The sequence below is a fragment of the Ascaphus truei genome, unplaced genomic scaffold, assembly GCF_040206685.1.
Source record: "Ascaphus truei isolate aAscTru1 unplaced genomic scaffold, aAscTru1.hap1 HAP1_SCAFFOLD_1258, whole genome shotgun sequence".
Classification (NCBI taxonomy): Eukaryota; Metazoa; Chordata; class Amphibia; order Anura; family Ascaphidae; genus Ascaphus; species Ascaphus truei.
The window spans coordinates 81,708-100,459 of NW_027454131.1; the positions used below are offsets into that span (position 1 = coordinate 81,708).

At 56.3% G+C, this 18,752-nt stretch overlaps 1 protein-coding gene across 1 annotated transcript in view; it reads right to left on the reverse strand.

Annotated features, from left to right (window-relative positions):
* DLK2 (delta like non-canonical Notch ligand 2) overlaps window positions 1-13,504 on the reverse strand; it is a 34,387-nt gene extending 20,883 nt beyond the window's left edge. The window contains exons 1-4 of the mRNA XM_075581356.1: window positions 13,321-13,504; window positions 10,155-10,243; window positions 6,790-6,853; window positions 4,174-4,304 (exon numbers count right to left, since the gene is read on the reverse strand). Coding sequence (XP_075437471.1) covers window positions 4,174-4,304; window positions 6,790-6,853; window positions 10,155-10,227 — 268 coding nt within the window. The 5' untranslated portion in view covers window positions 10,228-10,243; window positions 13,321-13,504. The remainder of the gene's footprint in view (window positions 1-4,173; window positions 4,305-6,789; window positions 6,854-10,154; window positions 10,244-13,320) is intronic.
* Window positions 13,505-18,752: the final 5,248 nt, after the last annotated feature.

Here is an 18,752-nt window from a genome sequence, read left to right on the forward strand (position 1 = left end):
CTGGGAGGCGCGAGGCCCTGGGAGGCGCGAGGCCTGGGAGGCGCGAGGCCCTGGGAGGTGCGAGGCCTGGGAGGTGCGAGGCCTGGGAGGTGCGAGGCCTGGGAGGCGCGAGGCCCTGGGAGGCGCGAGGCCTGGGAGGCGCGAGGCCTGGGAGGCGCGAGGCCTGGGAGGCGTGAGGCCCTGGGAGGCGCGAGGCCCTGGGAGGCGCGAGGCCTGGGAGGTGCGAGGCCTGGGAGGCGCGAGGCCCTGGGAGGCGCGAGGCCTGGGAGGCGCGAGGCCTGGGAGGCGCGAGGCCTGGGAGGCGTGAGGCCCTGGGAGGCGCGAGGCCCTGGGAGGCGCGAGGCCCTGGGAGGCGCGAGGCCCTGGGAGGCGCGAGGCCTGGGAGGTGCGAGGCCTGGGAGGCTCTGGGAGGCGCGAGGCCTGGGAGGCGCGAGGCCTGGGAGGTGCGAGGCCTGGGAGGCGCGAGGCCTGGGAGGTGCGAGGCCTAGGAGGCGCGAGGCCCTGGGAGGTGCGAGGCCTGGGAGGCGCGAGGCCTGGGAGGTGTGAGGCCCTGGGAGGCGCGAGGCCTGGGAGGCGCGAGGCCTGGGAGGCGCGAGGCCTGGGAGATGCGAGGCCCTGGGAGGTGCGAGGCCTGGGAGGCTCTGGGAGGCGCGAGGCCCTGGGAGGCTCTGGGAGGCGCGAGGCCCTGGGAGGAGCGAGGCCTGGGAGGTGCGAGGCCTAGGAGGCGCGAGGCCTGGGAGATGCGAGGCCCTGGGAGGTGCGAGGCCTGGGAGGCGCGAGGCCTGGGAGGCGCGAGGCCTGGGAGGCGCGAGGCTCTGGGAGGCCCTGGGAGGTGCGAGGCCCTGGGAGGTGCGAGGCCCTGGGAGGCGCGAGGCCTGGGAGGTGCGAGGCCCTGGGAGGTGCGAGGCCCTGGGAGGTGCGAGGCCTGGGAGGCGCGAGGCCTGGGAGGTGCGAGGCCTGGGAGGCGCGAGGCCTGGGAGGTGTGAGGCCCTGGGAGGTGCGAGGCCTGGGAGGCGCGAGGCCTGGGAGGTGTGAGGCCTGGGAGGCGCGAGGCCTGGGAGGCATGAGGCCTGGGAGGCGCGAGGCCTGGGAGGTGTGAGGCCTGGGAGGCGCGAGGCCTGGGAGGTGTGAGGCCTGGGAGGCGCGAGGCCCTGGGAGGCGCGAGGCCCTGGGAGGCGCGAGGCCCTGGGAGGCGCGAGGCCTGGGAGGCGCGAGGCCTGGGAGGTGTGAGGCCTGGGAGGCGCGAGGCCTGGGAGGTGTGAGGCCTGGGAGGCGCGAGGCCTGGGAGGTGTGAGGCCCTGGGAGGTGCGAGGCCTGGGAGGCGCGAGGCCTGGGAGGTGCGAGGCCCTGGGAGGCGCGAGGCCTGGGAGATGCGAGGCCCTGGGAGGTGCGAGGCCCTGGGAGGTGCGAGGCCTGGGAGGCGCGAGGCCTGGGAGGTGTGAGGCCCTGGGAGGTGCGAGGCCCTGGGAGGTGCGAGGCCTGGGAGGCGCGAGGCCCTGGGAGGCCCTGGGAGGTGCGAGGCCCTGGGAGGTGCGAGGCCTGGGAGGCGCGAGGCCTGGGAGGTGCGAGGCCTGGGAGGCGCGAGGCCCTGGGAGGCCCTGGGAGGTGCGAGGCCCTGGGAGGTGCGAGGCCTGGGAGGTGCGAGGCCTGGGAGGCCCTGGGAGGTGCGAGGCCCTGGGAGATGCGAGGCCTGGGAGGCGCGAGGCCCTGGGAGGTGCGAGGCCCTGGGAGATGCGAGGCCCTGGGAGGTGCGAGGCCTGGGAGGCGCGAGGCCTGGGAGGTGCGAGGCCCTGGGAGGCGCGAGGCCTGGGAGATGCGAGGCCTGGGAGGCGTGAGGCCTGGGAGATGCGAGGCCCTGGGAGGTGCGAGGCCCTGGGAGGTGCGAGGCCTGGGAGGCGCGAGGCCTGGGAGGCGCGAGGCCCTGGGAGGTGCGAGGCCCTGGGAGGCGCGAGGCCCTGGGAGGCGCGAGGCCTGGGAGGTGTGAGGCCCTGGGAGGTGCGAGGCCCTGGGAGGTGCGAGGCCTGGGAGGCGCGAGGCCCTGGGAGGCCCTGGGAGGTGCGAGGCCCTGGGAGGTGCGAGGCCCTGGGAGGCGCGAGGCCTGGGAGATGCGAGGCCCTGGGAGGTGCGAGGCCCTGGGAGGCGCGAGGCCTGGGAGATGCGAGGCCCTGGGAGGTGCGAGGCCCTGGGAGGTGCGAGGCCTGGGAGGCGCGAGGCCTGGGAGGCGCGAGGCCCTGGGAGGCCCTGGGAGGTGCGAGGCCCTGGGAGGCGCGAGGCCCTGGGAGGCGCGAGGCCTGGGAGGTGTGAGGCCCTGGGAGGTGCGAGGCCCTGGGAGGCGCGAGGCCTGGGAGGCGCGAGGCCCTGGGAGGCCCTGGGAGGTGCGAGGCCCTGGGAGGTGCGAGGCCTGGGAGGTGTGAGGCCCTGGGAGGTGCGAGGCCCTGGGAGGTGCGAGGCCTGGGAGGCGCGAGGCCCTGGGAGGCCCTGGGAGGTGCGAGGCCCTGGGAGGTGCGAGGCCTGGGAGGTGCGAGGCCTGGGAGGTGTGAGGCCCTGGGAGGTGCGAGGCCCTGGGAGGTGCGAGGCCTGGGAGGCGCGAGGCCTGGGAGGCGCGAGGCCCTGGGAGGCCCTGGGAGGTGCGAGGCCTGGGAGGCGCGAGGCCTGGGAGGTGTGAGGCCCTGGGAGGTGCGAGGCCTGGGAGGCGCGAGGCCCTGGGAGGCCCTGGGAGGTGCGAGGCCCTGGGAGGTGCGAGGCCTGGGAGGTGCGAGGCCTGGGAGGCGCGAGGCCTGGGAGGTGTGAGGCCCTGGGAGGTGCGAGGCCTGGGAGGCGCGAGGCCTGGGAGGTGTGAGGCCCTGGGAGGCCCTGGGAGGCGCGAGGCCCTGGGAGGTGTGAGGCCCTGGGAGGCCCTGGGAGGCGCGAGGCCCTGGGAGGTGCGAGGCCCTGGGAGGTGCGAGGCCTGGGAGGCGCGAGGCCTGGGAGGCGCGAGGCCTGGGAGGCGCGAGGCCCTGGGAGGCGCGAGGCCTGGGAGGCGCGAGGCCTGGGAGGCGCGAGGCCTGGGAGGCGCGAGGCCTGGGAGGCGCGAGGCCCTGGGAGGCGCGAGGCCTGGGAGGCGCGAGGCCTGGGAGGCGCGAGGCCCTGGGAGGCGCGAGGCCCTGGGAGGCGCGAGGCCTGGGAGGCGCGAGGCCTGGGAGGCGCGAGGCCTGGGAGGCGCGAGGCCCTGGGAGGCGCGAGGCCTGGGAGGCGCGAGGCCTGGGAGGCGCGAGGCCTGGGAGGCGCGAGGCCTGGGAGGCGCGAGGCCTGGGAGGCGCGAGGCCCTGGGAGGAGCGAGGCCTGGGAGGCGCGAGGCCTGGGAGGCGCGAGGCCTGGGAGGCGCGAGGCCCTGGGAGGCGCGAGGCCTGGGAGGCGCGAGGCCCTGGGAGGCGCGAGGCCCTGGGAGGCGCGAGGCCTGGGAGGCGCGAGGCCTGGGAGGCGCGAGGCCCTGGGAGGCGCGAGGCCTGGGAGGCGCGAGGCCTGGGAGGCGCGAGGCCCTGGGAGGCGCGAGGCCCTGGGAGGCGCGAGGCCTGGGAGGCGCGAGGCCTGGGAGGCGCGAGGCCTGGGAGGCGCGAGGCCCTGGGAGGCGCGAGGCCCTGGGAGGCGCGAGGCCCTGGGAGGCGCGAGGCCTGGGAGGCGCGAGGCCTGGGAGGCGCGAGGCCCTGGGAGGCGCGAGGCCTGGGAGGCGCGAGGCCCTGGGAGGCGCGAGGCTGGGTGGCGCGAGGCCCTGGGAGGCGCGAGGCCTGGGAGGCGCGAGGCCTGGGAGGCGTGAGGCCCTGGGAGGCGCGAGGCCTGGGAGGCGCGAGGCCTGGGAGGTGCGAGGCCTGGGAGGCGCAAGGCCCTGGGAGGCGCGAGGCCTGGGAGGCGCGAGGCCCTGGGAGGCGCGAGGCCTGGGAGGCGCGAGGCCTGGGAGGCGCGAGGCCCTGGGAGGCGCGAGGCGCTGGGAGGCGCGAGGCCCTGGGAGGCGCGAGGCTCTGGGAGGCGCGAGGCTGGGAGGCGCGAGGCCCTGGGAGGCGCGAGGCGCTGGGAGGCGCGAGGCCCTGGGAGGCGCGAGGCCCTGGGAGGCGCGAGGCTGGGAGGCGTGAGGCCCTGGGAGGACCGGACTGTCACACACACTGTCCCCTTCCACATACATATGACGGAGTGACCCACCTTTGTCACAGAACTTGCCAGCCCAGCCGCTGTGGCACATACACTGCCAGGGTTGGTGGCACGAGCCACGTACACAGCCTGGCATCCTCACACAGGCCTCGCAGAACTGTCCTTCCCAGCCTGGGTCACACCTGCAGAGACACGGCACGGAGGGGGTTAAACAGAGCAGGGATCCTCCTCTGCACTCACCTCTTACCAGCAAAGGGGTTAATTACGACTGCCGGCTGCAAACCGGGGCAAAAAACACCAGAACAAAGAAAAGGAATTACGTGGAAAGCATCTGGAAGGCTCCAAGAGCAGGGCGCCGCCATCTTGGCCAAGTTGCGCATGCGCAGTGAAGTTCGCGCATGCTCAGTAGCCAGGGACAGTGGCGGTCATTAGGTAACATTACCCAGGGGAACTACAACCCCCAGAAGGCACTGGGGCTGCTGGTGACATAGCGCGAACTAGCCAATAGGGCTGCAGCATTCTCCCTGCCTGAGAATAGATACATTTTGCGCGCTTGAACCACGCTAGTCAGTCGGAGAAGGGAGCCAGACACAGAGGTAGGGTCTCAGGAGCCCGTGGCTCCGAGACGAGGCCTAGATTGCCACGTAGGCCCCAGACAGGCCCAGCGCACGGGTAGCTTGTGGCTGCTTCAGGGAAGGCCCCTTAGATAGGGACACTTCCATATTGAACTGTCCTCTTGTCAGGGACACAGTGAAGACGCCACACGGTGATCGCGGCCTGTGGTCTGGGACCAGAGCGCCTCCATTGCAAGAGACTCCGGTGATATTATCCCCACCGGAATTCACCCCACGTGGAGGCGGACGCCATCGCAGAGGACGACACCATTGGATCAGATGGATCCTCTTGTTAATCTGCATTATCCGGGTGCTGGAGCCCCGGACAGGTACCCAACTAAGTACAGCACCACTCCACGGGACAGCGCTATCTCCTACGTTTGGGTGGCCGGTGACATTGGGAAAGGACACTCACTGGGGGTATACTGTGTGGTACAGGGTACCGTTACTAGTGTGTACAGTAAAGGTGGATAGATATATATATACCTGTGTGTGTGAGTATTACTGGTATTGTTCCTGGGAGGGGTTTCTCCCGCTACGCTAGGATCCCTTTCAGGTGGAGGCGCTGCACCGAGGCTGACACACAATCACCCCAGGCTCCCAGTGGCGGAGGCTCAGGCCTTCTGTGAGCCTACAGGTAACGCAGTACCGGCAGCCCGATTAGTTGTGGGGGAACAAGGGCTACATGTATATAGTATATAGTGTATATAGTATATAGTGTATACAGTATATAGTGTATATAGTATAGTGTATACAGTATATAGTATAGTGTGTATATAGTATATAGTATATAGTGTATACAGTATAGTGTATACAGTATAGTGTATATAGTGTATATAGTATATAGTATAGTGTGTATAGTATATAGTGTATATAGTATATAGTGTATATAGGATACAGTATATAGTGTATACAGTATATAGTGTATATAGTATATAGTGTATATATAGTATAGTGTATATAGTATATAGTGTATATATAGTATATAGTGTATATAGTATATAGTGTATATAGTATAGTGTATATATAGTATAGTGTATATAGTGTATATATAGTGTATACAGTATATAGTGTATATAGTATATTGTATATATAGTGTATATAGTATAGTGTATATAGTATATAGTGTATATAGTGTATATAGTGTATAGTGTATATAGTATATAGTGTATATAGTATGCTGGCCTTCCAGCCTCATCTACCATACAGGAGAGCGGGGATTATGGAGACCTCTGAGCTTCTGGAAACAGACGAGGGAACACGCGTCAGGGAGAAACTACACAACACAGACATGTTTCCTTAAAGGGGCAGTCCCTCAGGCGATGAAAGGGAGCTAGTAACAGTGATACATTTAGGGGTTCACATGCGGGGGACGGGTACCTGTTATACATGACACAAGTACAAACATTTAAGTAACTTTACACTTGTAATGCTTCCATAGTAACCGCACGCGCTGTCGGTCTTTACTGTGATTACCTAATCTCTTTAATGATAAGAGTGTTTATCTAGAATGATTCCCCTTTACTGTTTAATGTAACCCTCACTGGCCAAAGAGATAAAGGGGAAGGACAACAAATACAAAACAATGCCGCTCTGGGGCAGAACAACGTCGCTCTGGGGCAGAACAACGCCGCTCTGGGGCAGAACAACGCCGCTCTGGGGCAGAACAACGCCGCTCTGCGGCAGAACAACGCCGCTCTGGGGCAGAACAATTCCGCTCTGGGGGCAGAACAACGCCGCTCTGGGGCAGAACAACGCCGCTCTGGGGCAGAACAACGCCGCTCTGGGGCAGAACAACGTCGCTCTGGGGCAGAACAACGCCGCTCTGGGGCAGAACAACGCCGCTCTGGGGCAGAACAACGCCGCTCTGGGGGCAGAACAACGCCGCTCTGGGGCAGAAAGACCCAAGTTATTTCCGTGGGATTTTCCGTGGATGGGGTGTGTGTATGCCCTGGAATTGCCCCCCTTGTGCCCTGGAAGAAAGACACGGCATGTAGGTAACCCTATAAAGAGGTTCCCGGCGTCCCATGAGCCCGCGCTTCCCCAGACTCACCTGCACACCGCGTCCTCGTCACAATGTCCGTGATACAGGTCACACCGCTCGCTGCACTCTCCGGCTGCAGGGGGGGACATAGACATTATATAAGAGCTGCTCTCCGGCTGCAGGGGGGGACATAGACATTATATAAGAGCTGCTCTCCGGCTGCAGGGGGGGACATAGACATTATATAAGAGCTGCTCTCCGGCTGCAGGGGGGGACATAGACATTATATAAGAGCTGCTCTCCGGCTGCAGGGGGGGGGGACATAGACATTATATAAGAGTCGCTCTCTGGCTGCAGGGGGGGGGGACATAGACATTATATAAGAGTCGCTCTCTGGCTGCAGGGGGGGGACATAGACATTATATAAGAGTCGCTCTCTGGCTGCAGGGGGGGGGACATAGACATTATATAAGAGTCGCTCTCTGGCTGCAGGGGGGGGGGACATAGACATTATATAAGAGTCGCTCTCTGGCTGCAGGGACACACACATACACACACACAGACACACACCATCTATATATATAAAAGTGAAAAAATGTTTGTCTGTCAGCTTGTGCCCCCTGTGATTGGCCGGCGGACGGCCACAGCTCATTGTCCTGCGGGGTGGGCTGATGTCACGGCCACGCCTACGCAAGGCGTGACAGTCACACCACCTGCACCTCAGCGCACCGCCGCCACCCGCAGTGAGCCGGGAACCAGCCCCCCTGCGCCATCCCCAGTGAGCCTGATGCCAGCCCCCCCGCCCCCACAGCGCACAGCCGACACCCCCAATGCCTGTGAACACCCTCCTGCCTCCCCCTCTCCCGCACCCCCCACGGAGCCGGCACTGAAAACCAACCCACCGCTGCAGCGCACCGCCGCCACCACCCCCGCCAGGAACCAGACCTCCACCTGCCCCCCGCAGCGCGCCGCCGCTACCCCCCGCCAGGAACCAGACCTCCACCTGCCCCCCGCAGCGCGCCGCCGCCACCCCCGCCAGGAACCAGACCTCCACCTGCCCCCCGCAGCGCGCCGCCGCCACCACTCCCGTGCCTGCATTGAAGTGCAGTGCGCCGGTCAAAACCCTACCATGAAAAGCATTCTTGCGACTCACCACTAGGAGGTCCTGCTTCAGCACAGACCAGAAAAGGTAAAAGGAGGCACAGGGAGGAACAGGGTAACTGAATCAGACATGGGGTCCCTAATATAAGGAGAGGTGCCAGATACATGCCCAGGTACCCTATGTAGGAAATATACACTCTCCCTCCATCCCTGACACCAGAACAGGGACTTATAGATTTGTATCACACAGAAGACGGGACACAGTATATTTTATTAAAGGGTTATATTTAATAGGTATATATATTGATAACCTGTGAATGGAACTGTGGGATTTCCAAGTCATGGGGTCAGGAAAGTCCAGATGGCTTCCAAGCGTGGTGCCTCTGGGTCTGTGCGGAGCCCGGACTTGAAAGGCTCAGGGATGCCACGGTGTTAGAACAGGGGGGGTACTGCAGTCCCCCGTGACAGGCTTATTTATTGGTGGCAGTGTGTGGGATCATTGAGCCTATGCGGTAAAATCCTGCGGGGTTTTACAACATTGTGAGAATCTCGAATATTGCGAGCTCTCCAAACCAAGGGTAACTTACACACGTTTCTTCAAAGCAGAGAAAGTGCAGGTTCTCAGTGTCACTTAGTTTAGTGCCATCAGGCGAACATGGACAAGACGTCAGGCCGGTACCAGTCCTTGTACCGAACCAGATCTGTTGCCTGGTGTGAGAGGTGCAGGTTACCGACGGACAGAGGAGCAAAGACTTTGCTCTAGGATAAATGGGAATCGCAGGAAGCAAGCATGGCTTCACCAGAGGAGGGGACATCCTCAGCGGCAGTTACAGTGAGCCCCAGTCCACCCAGGGTGCAGGAGGTTATTCCAGCTCTGAGGGAGACGCAAGGACAGGGGGAGGGGGGGGAGTGGGCACCAGCAGGGATATTGATGAAGAATTAGTTCCAGGGAGCGAAGCTCTGTACCAGCCCCAGTTATCATTGGTCTATCTCACGCGAGCCCGCAGTCTCTGATTGGCTCAGCAAAAACAATCTCTTTGCTGATTGGCTATCCATGCTTTCAGGTGGAGGCCAGGGTAAGCTGGCGCCCATCAGAGCGCCACAATCATTCGCGGCCAATCCCGGGGACCACGAACTGTGACACAAGGGGCGCGATCCGGGGTTACTGAGGTACTCTGAGGCGGGATCCTGGGGAAGGCACTAAGTGAGGTAGGTGTCCCTGTAACCCCCTGTCCCTGAGAGTCCCCCCGTCTCTGTGACACAAGGGGCGCGATCCGGGGTTACTGAGGTACTCTGAGGCGGGATCCTGGGGAAGGCACTAAGTGAGGTAGGTGTCCCTGTAACCCCCTGTCCCTGAGAGTCCCCCCGTCTCTGTGATACAAGGGGCGCGATCCGGGGTTACTGAGGTACTCTGAGGCGGGATCCTGGGGAAGGCACTAAGTGAGGTAGGTGTCCCTGTAACCCCCTGTCCCTGAGAGTCCCCCCGTCTCTGTGATACAAGGGGCGGGATCCGGGGTTACTGAGGTACTCTGAGGCGGGATCCTGGGGAAGGCACTAAGTGAGGTAGGTGTCCCCTGTAACTCCCTGTCCCTGAGAGCTGTGACCGTGTCTGCATCGTGTTACTCCTCGTTCTGTCTGGCGCATGCAATCCCGGTGTAAATCGCCTGGTCTCTGTGACAGTGTGGTTATAGTGAGTGAGTGTGATTATAGTGAGCGTGAGCTGACAGTGTTTCTGATTATAGTCAGTGAGTGTGATAGTAATGGGTGAGTGTGATAGTAATGGGTGAGTGTGATAGTAGTGTGTGATCTGAGTGAGTGTGATTATAGTAGTAAGTGATAGCTCAGTGTATCTGATTTTAGTGAGTGGTAGTGATAGTAGTGAGTGAGTGTGATTAGTGAGTGTGAGCTCAGTGTTTTTCTGATTATAGTGAGTGCATGTGACAGTAGTGAGTGAGTGAGTGTGGTGTGAGTGTGACTATAGTAGTGAGTGATAGCTCAGTGCATCTGATTATAGTGAGTGCATGTGATAGTAGTGAGTGATCTGAGTGAGTGTGATTATAGTAGTGAGTGTGAGCTCAGTGTATCTGATTATAGTGAGTGCATGTGATAGTAGTGTGGGATCTGAGTGAGTGTGATTATAGTAGTGAGTGTGAGCTCAGTGTATCTGATTATAGTGAGTGCATGTGATAGTAGTGAGTGAGTGAGTGTGAGTGTGACTATAGTAGTGAGTGACAGCTCAGTGTATCTGATTATAGTGAGTGCATGTGATAGTAGTGAGTGAGTGAGTGTGGTGTGAGTGTGACTATAGTAGTGAGTGTGAGCTCAGTTCTCACCTTGTGCAGAAATCTGATGCAGGAACAGGACCCAACACAAGGCAGGAAGCAGGAGCCGGAACCAGCAGGGCATGGTCAGCACCGCGGGTCTGAGGGAGAGACACAGCCGTGACCCACAGCACCCTCAGTACTCTCACTGCACCCTCAGTACTCTCACTGCACCCTCTGTACTCTCACTGCACCCACAGCGCCCCCTGTACTCTCACTGCACCCTCTGTACTCTCACTGCACCCACAGCGCCCCCTGTACTCTCACTGCACCCACAGTGCCCCCTGTACTCTCACTGCACCCACAGCGCCCCCTGTACTCTCACTGCACCCACAGCGCCCCCTGTACTCTCACTGCACCCACAGCGCCCCCTGTACTCTCACTGCACCCACAGCGCCCCCTGTAATCTCACTGCACCCACAGCGCCCCCTGTACTCTCACTGCACCCACAGCGCCCCCTGTACTCTCACTGCACCTACTGCACCCTCTGTACTCTCACTGCACCCACAGCGCCCCCTGTACTCTCACTGCACCCACAGCGCCCCCTGTACTCTCACTGCACCTACTGCACCCTCTGTACTCTCACTGCACCCTCTGTACTCTCACTGCACCCTCTGTACTCTCACTGCACCCTCTGTACTATCACTGCACCCTCTGTACTCTCACTGCACCCTCTGTACTCTCACTGCACCCACTGCACCCTCTGTACTCTCACTGCACCCTCTGTACTCTCACTGCACCCACAGCACCCTCTGTACTCTCACTGCACCCACTGCACCCTCTGTACTCTCACTGCACCCACTGCACCCTGTGTACTCTCACTGCACCCTCTGTACTCTCACTGCACCCTCTGTACTCTCACTGCACCCTCTGTACTCTCACTGCACCCTCTGTACTCTCACTGCACCCTCTGTACTCTCACTGCACCCACTGCACCCTCTGTACTCTCACTGCACCCTCTGTACTCTCACTGCACCCACAGCACCCTCTGTACTCTCACTGCACCCACTGCACCCTCTGTACTCTCACTGCACCCACTGCACCCTCTGTGCCCTCACTGCACCCTCTGTGCCCTCACTGCACCCTCTGTGCCCTCACTGCACCCTCTGTGCCCTCACTGCACCCTCTGTGCTCTCACTGCACCCACAGCGCCCCCTGTACTCTCACTGCACCCACAGCGCCCCCTGTACTCTCACTGCACCTACTGCACCCTCTGTACTCTCACTGCACCCTCTGTACTCTCACTGCACCCTCTATACTCTCACTACACCCTCTGTACTCTCACTGCACCCACTGCACCCTCTGTACTCTCACTGCACCCTCTGTACTCTCACTGCACCCTCTGTACTCTCACTGCACCCTCTGTACTCTCACTGCACCCTCTGTACTCTCACTGCACCCTCTGTACTCTCACTGCGCCCACTGCACCCTCTGTACTCTCACTGCACCCTCTGTACTCTCACTGCACCCTCTGTACTCTCACTGCACCCTCTGTACTCTCACTGCACCCTCTGTACTCTCACTGCACCCTCTGTACTCTCACTGCACCCTCTGTACTCTCACTGCACCCTCTGTACTCTCACCGCACCCTCTGTACTCTCACTGCGCCCACTGCACCCTCTGTACTCTCACTGCACCCTCTGTACTCTCACTGCACCCTCTGTACTCTCACTGCACCCTCTGTACTCTCACTGCACCCTCTGTACTCTCACTGCACCCTCTGTACTCTCACTGCACCCACTTCACCCTCTGTACTCTCACCGCACCCTCTGTACTCTCACTGCACCCTCTATACTCTTCCTGCACCCTCTGTACTCTCACTGCACCCTCTGTACTCTCACTGCACCCTCTGTACTCTCACTGCACCCTCTGTACTCTCACTGCACCCACTTCACCCTCTGTACTCTCACTGCACCCACTTCACCCTCTGTACTCTCACTGCACCTACTGCACCGGCTGTACTCTCACTACACCCTCTGTACTCTCACTGCACCCACAGCACTCTCTGTACTCTCACTGCACCCTCTGTACTCTCACTGCACCCTCTGTACTCTCACTGCACCCTCTGTACTCTCACTGCACTCACTGCACCCTCTGTACTCTCACTGCACCCTCTGTACTCTCACTGCACCCACTGTACTCTCACTGCACCCACTGTACTCTCACTGCACCCACTGTACTCTCACTGCACCCACTGTACTCTCACTGCACCCTCTGTACTCTCACTGCACCCTCTGTACTCTCACTGCACCCTCTGTACTCTCACTGCACCTACTGCACCCTCTGTACTCTCACTACACCCTCTGTACTCTCACTTCACCCACAGCACCCTCTGTACTCTCACTGCACCCTCTGTCCTCTCACTGCACCCTTTGTCCTCTCACTGCACCCTCTGTACTCTCACTGCACCCTCTGTACTCTCACTACACCCTCTGTACTCTCACTTCACCCACAGCACCCTCTGTCCTCTCACTGCACCCTCTGTCCTCTCACTGCACCCTCTGTACTCTCACTCCACCCTCTGTACTCTCACTGCACACTCTGCGCACACACACTGACCTCTCACACTAAATACTCTGCGCACACTGAACCTCTCACACTACATACGCTACACACACACACACACACACACACACACACACACACTCACACACACACACACACACACACACACACTGTATACTCTGCGCACACTCCACCTCTCACACTACATATGCTGCGCACACATGCACAGCACATCTCACACTGCATATGCTGCACACACACACTACACCTCTCACACTACATATGCTGCACACACACACACACACACACACACACACAGCATACGCTGCACACACACACACTACACCTCTCACACTTCATACTCTGCGCACACTATATACTCTGCGCACACCGCACCTCACACTGAATACACTGCACACACACACACTGCACCTCTCACACTGTATACTCTGCGCACACTATATACTCTGCGCACACTACATACGCTGCACACACACACACACACACACACAGCATACGCTGCACACACACACACACTGCACCTCTCACACTGTATACTCTGCGCACACTATATACTCTGCGCACACCGCACCTCACACTGCGTGCACTACAATGTGTTGCTGGACCCTCAGGCACTGCAGGGGTTAGGTAGTATTAGAGGGGGTTCTCTCACCTACAATCGGAGGGGCGCAGTCTGAGTCTCTGGCTGGTTACAGAAGGGTGAGGGCACAGAGGTGAGCGATGGGGGGGAGAGGGGCGTCCATGGCGTTTGAGGAAGGATCGTCTCAGGACGACTGCCGGACAGTGGGCGAGTACTCACACATCCCAGCCCTGAGAGCCAGGGGGGGCCACAGCCTGCGGAGATAGAGAGAGGGGGGGTCACAGCCTGCGGAGAGAGAGTGGGGGAGGGGTTACAGCTCTGCGGAGAGAGAGGGGGGGGGGTTACAGCTCTGCGAAGAGAGAGAGGGGGGGGTTACAGCTCTGCGAACAGAGAGAGGGGGGGGGGGTTACAGCTCTGCGGAGAGAGAGGGGGGGGTCACAGCCCTGTGGAGAGAGAGAGGGGGGGTTACAGCCTGCGGAGAGAGAGTGGGGGAGGGGTTACAGCCCTGCGAAGAGAGAGAGGGGGGGTTACAGCTCTGCGGAGAGAGAGGGGTGGGGTTACAGCTCTGCGAAGAGAGAGGGGGGGGGGTTACAGCTCTGCGGAGAGAGAGGGGGGGGTCACAACCCTGCGGAGAGAGAGAGGGGGGGTTACAGCTCTGCGGAGAGAGAGGGGGGGGTCACAGCCTGCGGAGAGAGAGTGGGGGAAGGGTTACAGCCCTGCGAAGAGAGAGAGGGGGGGGGGGTTACAGCTCTGCGGAGAGAGAGGGGGGGGGGGTCACAGCCCTGCGGAGAGAGAGAGGGGGGGTTACAGCTCTGCGGGGAGAGAGAGGGGGGGGTTACAGCCCTGCGGAGATAGAGAGAGGGGGGGTTTCAGCTCTGCGGAGAGAGAGAGAGGGGGAGTCACAGCCTGCGGAGAGAGAGAGGGGGGGGGGCACAGCCCTGCCGAGATAGAGAGAGGGAGGCGTCTCAGCCTGCTGAGAGAGAGGGGGGGTTACAGTCCTGCGGAGAGAGAGAGGGGGGGGGGTTACAGCTCTGCGGAGAGAGAGGGTGGGGGGTTACAGCCCTGCTGAGATAGAGAGGGGGGGAGTCACAGCCCTGCGGAGAGAGAGGGGGGCATCACAGCCTGCGGAGGGAGAGAGAGGGGGGGTTACAGCCCTGCGGAGAGAGAGAGGGGGGTCACAGCCCTGCGGAGAGGGAGAGAGGGGGTGTCACAGCCCTGTGGAGAGAGAGAGGGGGGGGGTCACAGCCCTGCGGAGAGAGGGGGGGGGGTTACAGCTCTGCGGAGAGAGAGAGGGGGGGGTCACAGCCCTGCGGAGAGAGAGAGAGGGGGGGTCACAGCTCTGCGGAGAGAGAGAGGGGGGGTCACAGCCCTGTGGAGAGAGAGAGAGGGGGGTCACAGCCCTGCGGAGAGGGAGAGAGGGGGGGGGGGGTCACAGCCCTGCGGAGAGAGAGAGGGGGGGGGTCACAGCTCTGCGGAGAGAGAGAGGGGGGGTCACAGCCCTGCGGAGAGAGAGGGGGGTTACAGCCCTGCGGAGAGGGAGAGAGGGGGGGTCAAATACCTGCGGAGAGAGAGAGGGGGGGTCACAGCCCTGCGGAGAGAGAGAGAGGGGGGTCACAGCCCTGCGGAGAGAGAGAGGGGTGGTCACAGCCCTGCGGAGAGAGAGAGGGGGGTCACAGCCCTGCAGAGATAGAGAGGGGGGGTCACAGCCCTGCGGAGAGAGAGAGGGGGTGGTCACAGCCTGCGGAGATAGAGAGAGAGGGGGGGTCACAGCCCTGCGGAGATTGAGAGAGGGGGGGTCACAGCCCTGCGGAGATAGAGAGGGGGGGTCACAGCCCTGCGGAGAGAGAGAGAGGGGGGTCACAGCCCTGTGGAGAGAGAGAGAGGGGGGTCACAGCGCTGCGGAAATAGAGAGGGGGGGTCACAGCCCTGCGGAGAGAGAGGGGGGGGTGTCACAGCCCTGCGGAGATAGGGAGGGGGGGTCACAGCCCTGCGGATAGATACAGAGGGGGGGAGGTCACAGACCAGCGGAGAGATAGGGGGGGAGGTCTCAGCCTGTGGAGAGAGAGCGGGGGGGTCACAGCCCTGCGGATAGATACAGAGGGGGGGGGGGGGGGGTTCAGCCCTGCGGAGAGATATAGAGGGGGGTGGGTCACAGCCCTGCGGAGAGATAGGGAGGGGGGGGGGAAGAGAGAGAGAGAATTTGTACATTGTGTATTGCAGGGTTATATGTACGGATATATAGATATTAGATTGTAAGCTCCTCGGGGCAGGGACTCCACTTCCAAAAAGTTACTTTTATGTCTGAAGCACTTATTCCCATTATGTGTTATTTGTATTACGTGTTATTTATTGGATTACCACATGTATTACTGCTGTGAAGCGCTATGTACATTAATGGCGCTATATAAATAAAGACATACAATACATATGTGTGTGTGTGTGTGTATCGCAGGGTTATATACTGTGCGTGTGTGTGTGTGTATCGCAGGGTTATTCACTGTATGTGTGTGTGTGTGTGTGTGTGTGTGTGTGTGTGTGTGTGTGTGTGTGTGTGTGTGTGTGTGTGTGTGTGTGTGTCGAAGGGTTATATAGTGTGTGTGTGTGTGTGTGTGTATCGCAGGGTTATATAGTATGTGTGTGTGTGTGTGTGTGTATCGCAGGGTTATATAGTGTGTGTGTGTGTGTATCGCAGGGTTATATAGTGTGTGTGTATGTGTGTGTGTGTGTGTGTGTGTGTGTGTGTGTGTGTGTGTGTGTGTGTGTGTGTGTGTGTGTGTGTGTGTGTGTGTGTGTGTGTGTGTGGTAGGGTTATAGATACAGAGACCCCAACAGTATCTTGGAGTTGGGAAGGAATTTATTTTTCCCCTTATGAGATATCATTGGATAATATTTATTTATAAAATATTTTACCAGGAAGTAATACATTGAGAGTTATCTCTCGTTTTCAAGTATGTCCTGGGCACAGAGTACAACAAATAATACATGGTTACAAATACAGTTACATAAATGAACAGGGTATACATTATATACAAGACATTGCGTGCACAGTTACAGATAATATATATTATATGCGTATGTAACAGTTACAGATAATATATATTATGAGCGTATGTAACAGTTAAAGATAATATATATTATAGGCGTATGTAACAGTTACAGATAATATATATTATAGGCGTATGTAACAGTTACAGATAATATATATTATAGGCGTATGTAACAGTTACAGATAATATATGTTATAGGCGTATGTAACAGTTACAGATAATATATATTATAGGCGTATGTAACAGTTACAGATAATATATGTTATAGGCGTATGTAACAGTTACAGATAATATATATTATAGGCGTATGTAACAGTTACAGATAATATATATTATAGGCGTATGTAACAGTTACAGATAATATATATTATAGGCGTATGTAACAGTTACAGATAATATATATTATGAGCGTATGTAACAGTTACAGATAATATATATTATGAGCGTATGTAACAGTTACAGATAATATATATTATGAGCGTATGTAACAGTTACAGATAATATATGTTACAGGCGTATGTAACAGTTACAGATAATATATATTATAGGCGTATGTAACAGTTACAGATAATATATATTATGAGCGTATGTAACAGTTACAGGTAATATATATTATAGGCGTATGTAACAGTTACAGATAATATATATTATGAGCGTATGTAACAGTTACAGATAATATATATTATAGGCGTATGTAACAGTTACAGATAATATATATTATAGGCGTATGTAACAGTTACAGATAATATATATTATAGGCGTATGTAACAGTTACAGATAATATATATTATAGGCGTATGTAACAGTTACAGATAATATATATTATAGGCGTATGTAACAGTTACAGGTAATATATATTATAGGCGTATGTAACAGTTACAGATAATATATATTATGAGCGTATGAAAACTGTTACAGATAATATATATTATAGGAGTATGTAACAGTTACAGGTAATATATATTATAGGCGTATGTAACAGTTACAGATAATATATATTATGGGCGTATGTAACAGTTACAGATAATATATATTATGGGCGTATGTAACAGTTACAGATAATATATATTATAGGCGTATGTAACAGTTACAGATAATATATATTATAGGCGTATGTAACAGTTACAGATAATATATATTATGAGCGTATGTAACAGTTACAGGTAATATATATTATAGGCGTATGTAACAGTTACAGATACTATATATTATAGGCGTACGTAACAGTTACAGATAATATATATTATAGGCGTACGTAACAGTTACAGATAATATATATTATAGGCGTACGTAACAGTTACAGATAATATATATTATAGGCGTATGTAACAGTTACAGATACTATATATTATAGGCGTACGTAACAGTTACAGATAATATATATTATAGGCGTATGTAACAGTTACTGATAATATATATTATAGGAGTATGTAACAGTTACAGATAATATATATTATAGGCGTATGTAACAGTTACAGATAATATATATTATGAGCGTATGTAACAGTTACAGGTAATATATATTATAGGCGTATGTAACAGTTACAGATAATATATATTATGAGCGTATGTAACAGTTACAGATAATATATATTATGGGCGTATGTAACAGTTACAGATAATATATATTATAGGCGTATGTAACAGTTACAGATAATATATATTATAGGTGTATGTAACAGTTACAGATAATATATATTATAGGCGTATGTAACAGTTACAGATAATATATATTATAGGCGTATGTAACAGTTACAGACCAGGATAAAATGGGAGACAGCCTTAGATTTGAAAGAACTTAAACTAGTGGTGGATATGAGACTATATATACTAATATGACACTGGGGTTTTGTGTTTGCCTTCCTCTGGATCAATAAGTAAGTATAGATATAGGATAAAGTATCTGTGTTTAAATTTAGCACAGGGTGAACTTGATGGACGTATGTCTTTTTTCAACCTCATGTTTTTTTCAAACGGTAACTATATAACTATTATGTAACTTTGTAACTACATATAACTGTGTAACTGTATAACTATTATGTAACTTTGTAACTACATATAACTGTGTAACTATATAACTATAATGTAACTTTGTAACTACATATAACTGTGTAACTGTATAACTATTATGTAACTTTGTAACTACATATAACTGTGTAACTATATAACTATTATGTAACTTTGTAACTACATATAACTGTGTAACTATATAACTATTATGTAACTTTGTAACTACATATAACTGTGTAACTATATAACTATTATGCAACTTTGTAACTACATATAACTGTGTAACTATATAACTATTATGTAACTTTGTAACTACATATAACTGTGTAACTATATAACTATTATGTAACTTTGTAACTACATATAACTGTGTAACTATATAACTATTATGTAACTTTGTAACTACATATAACTGTGTAACTATATAACTATTATGTAACTTTGTAA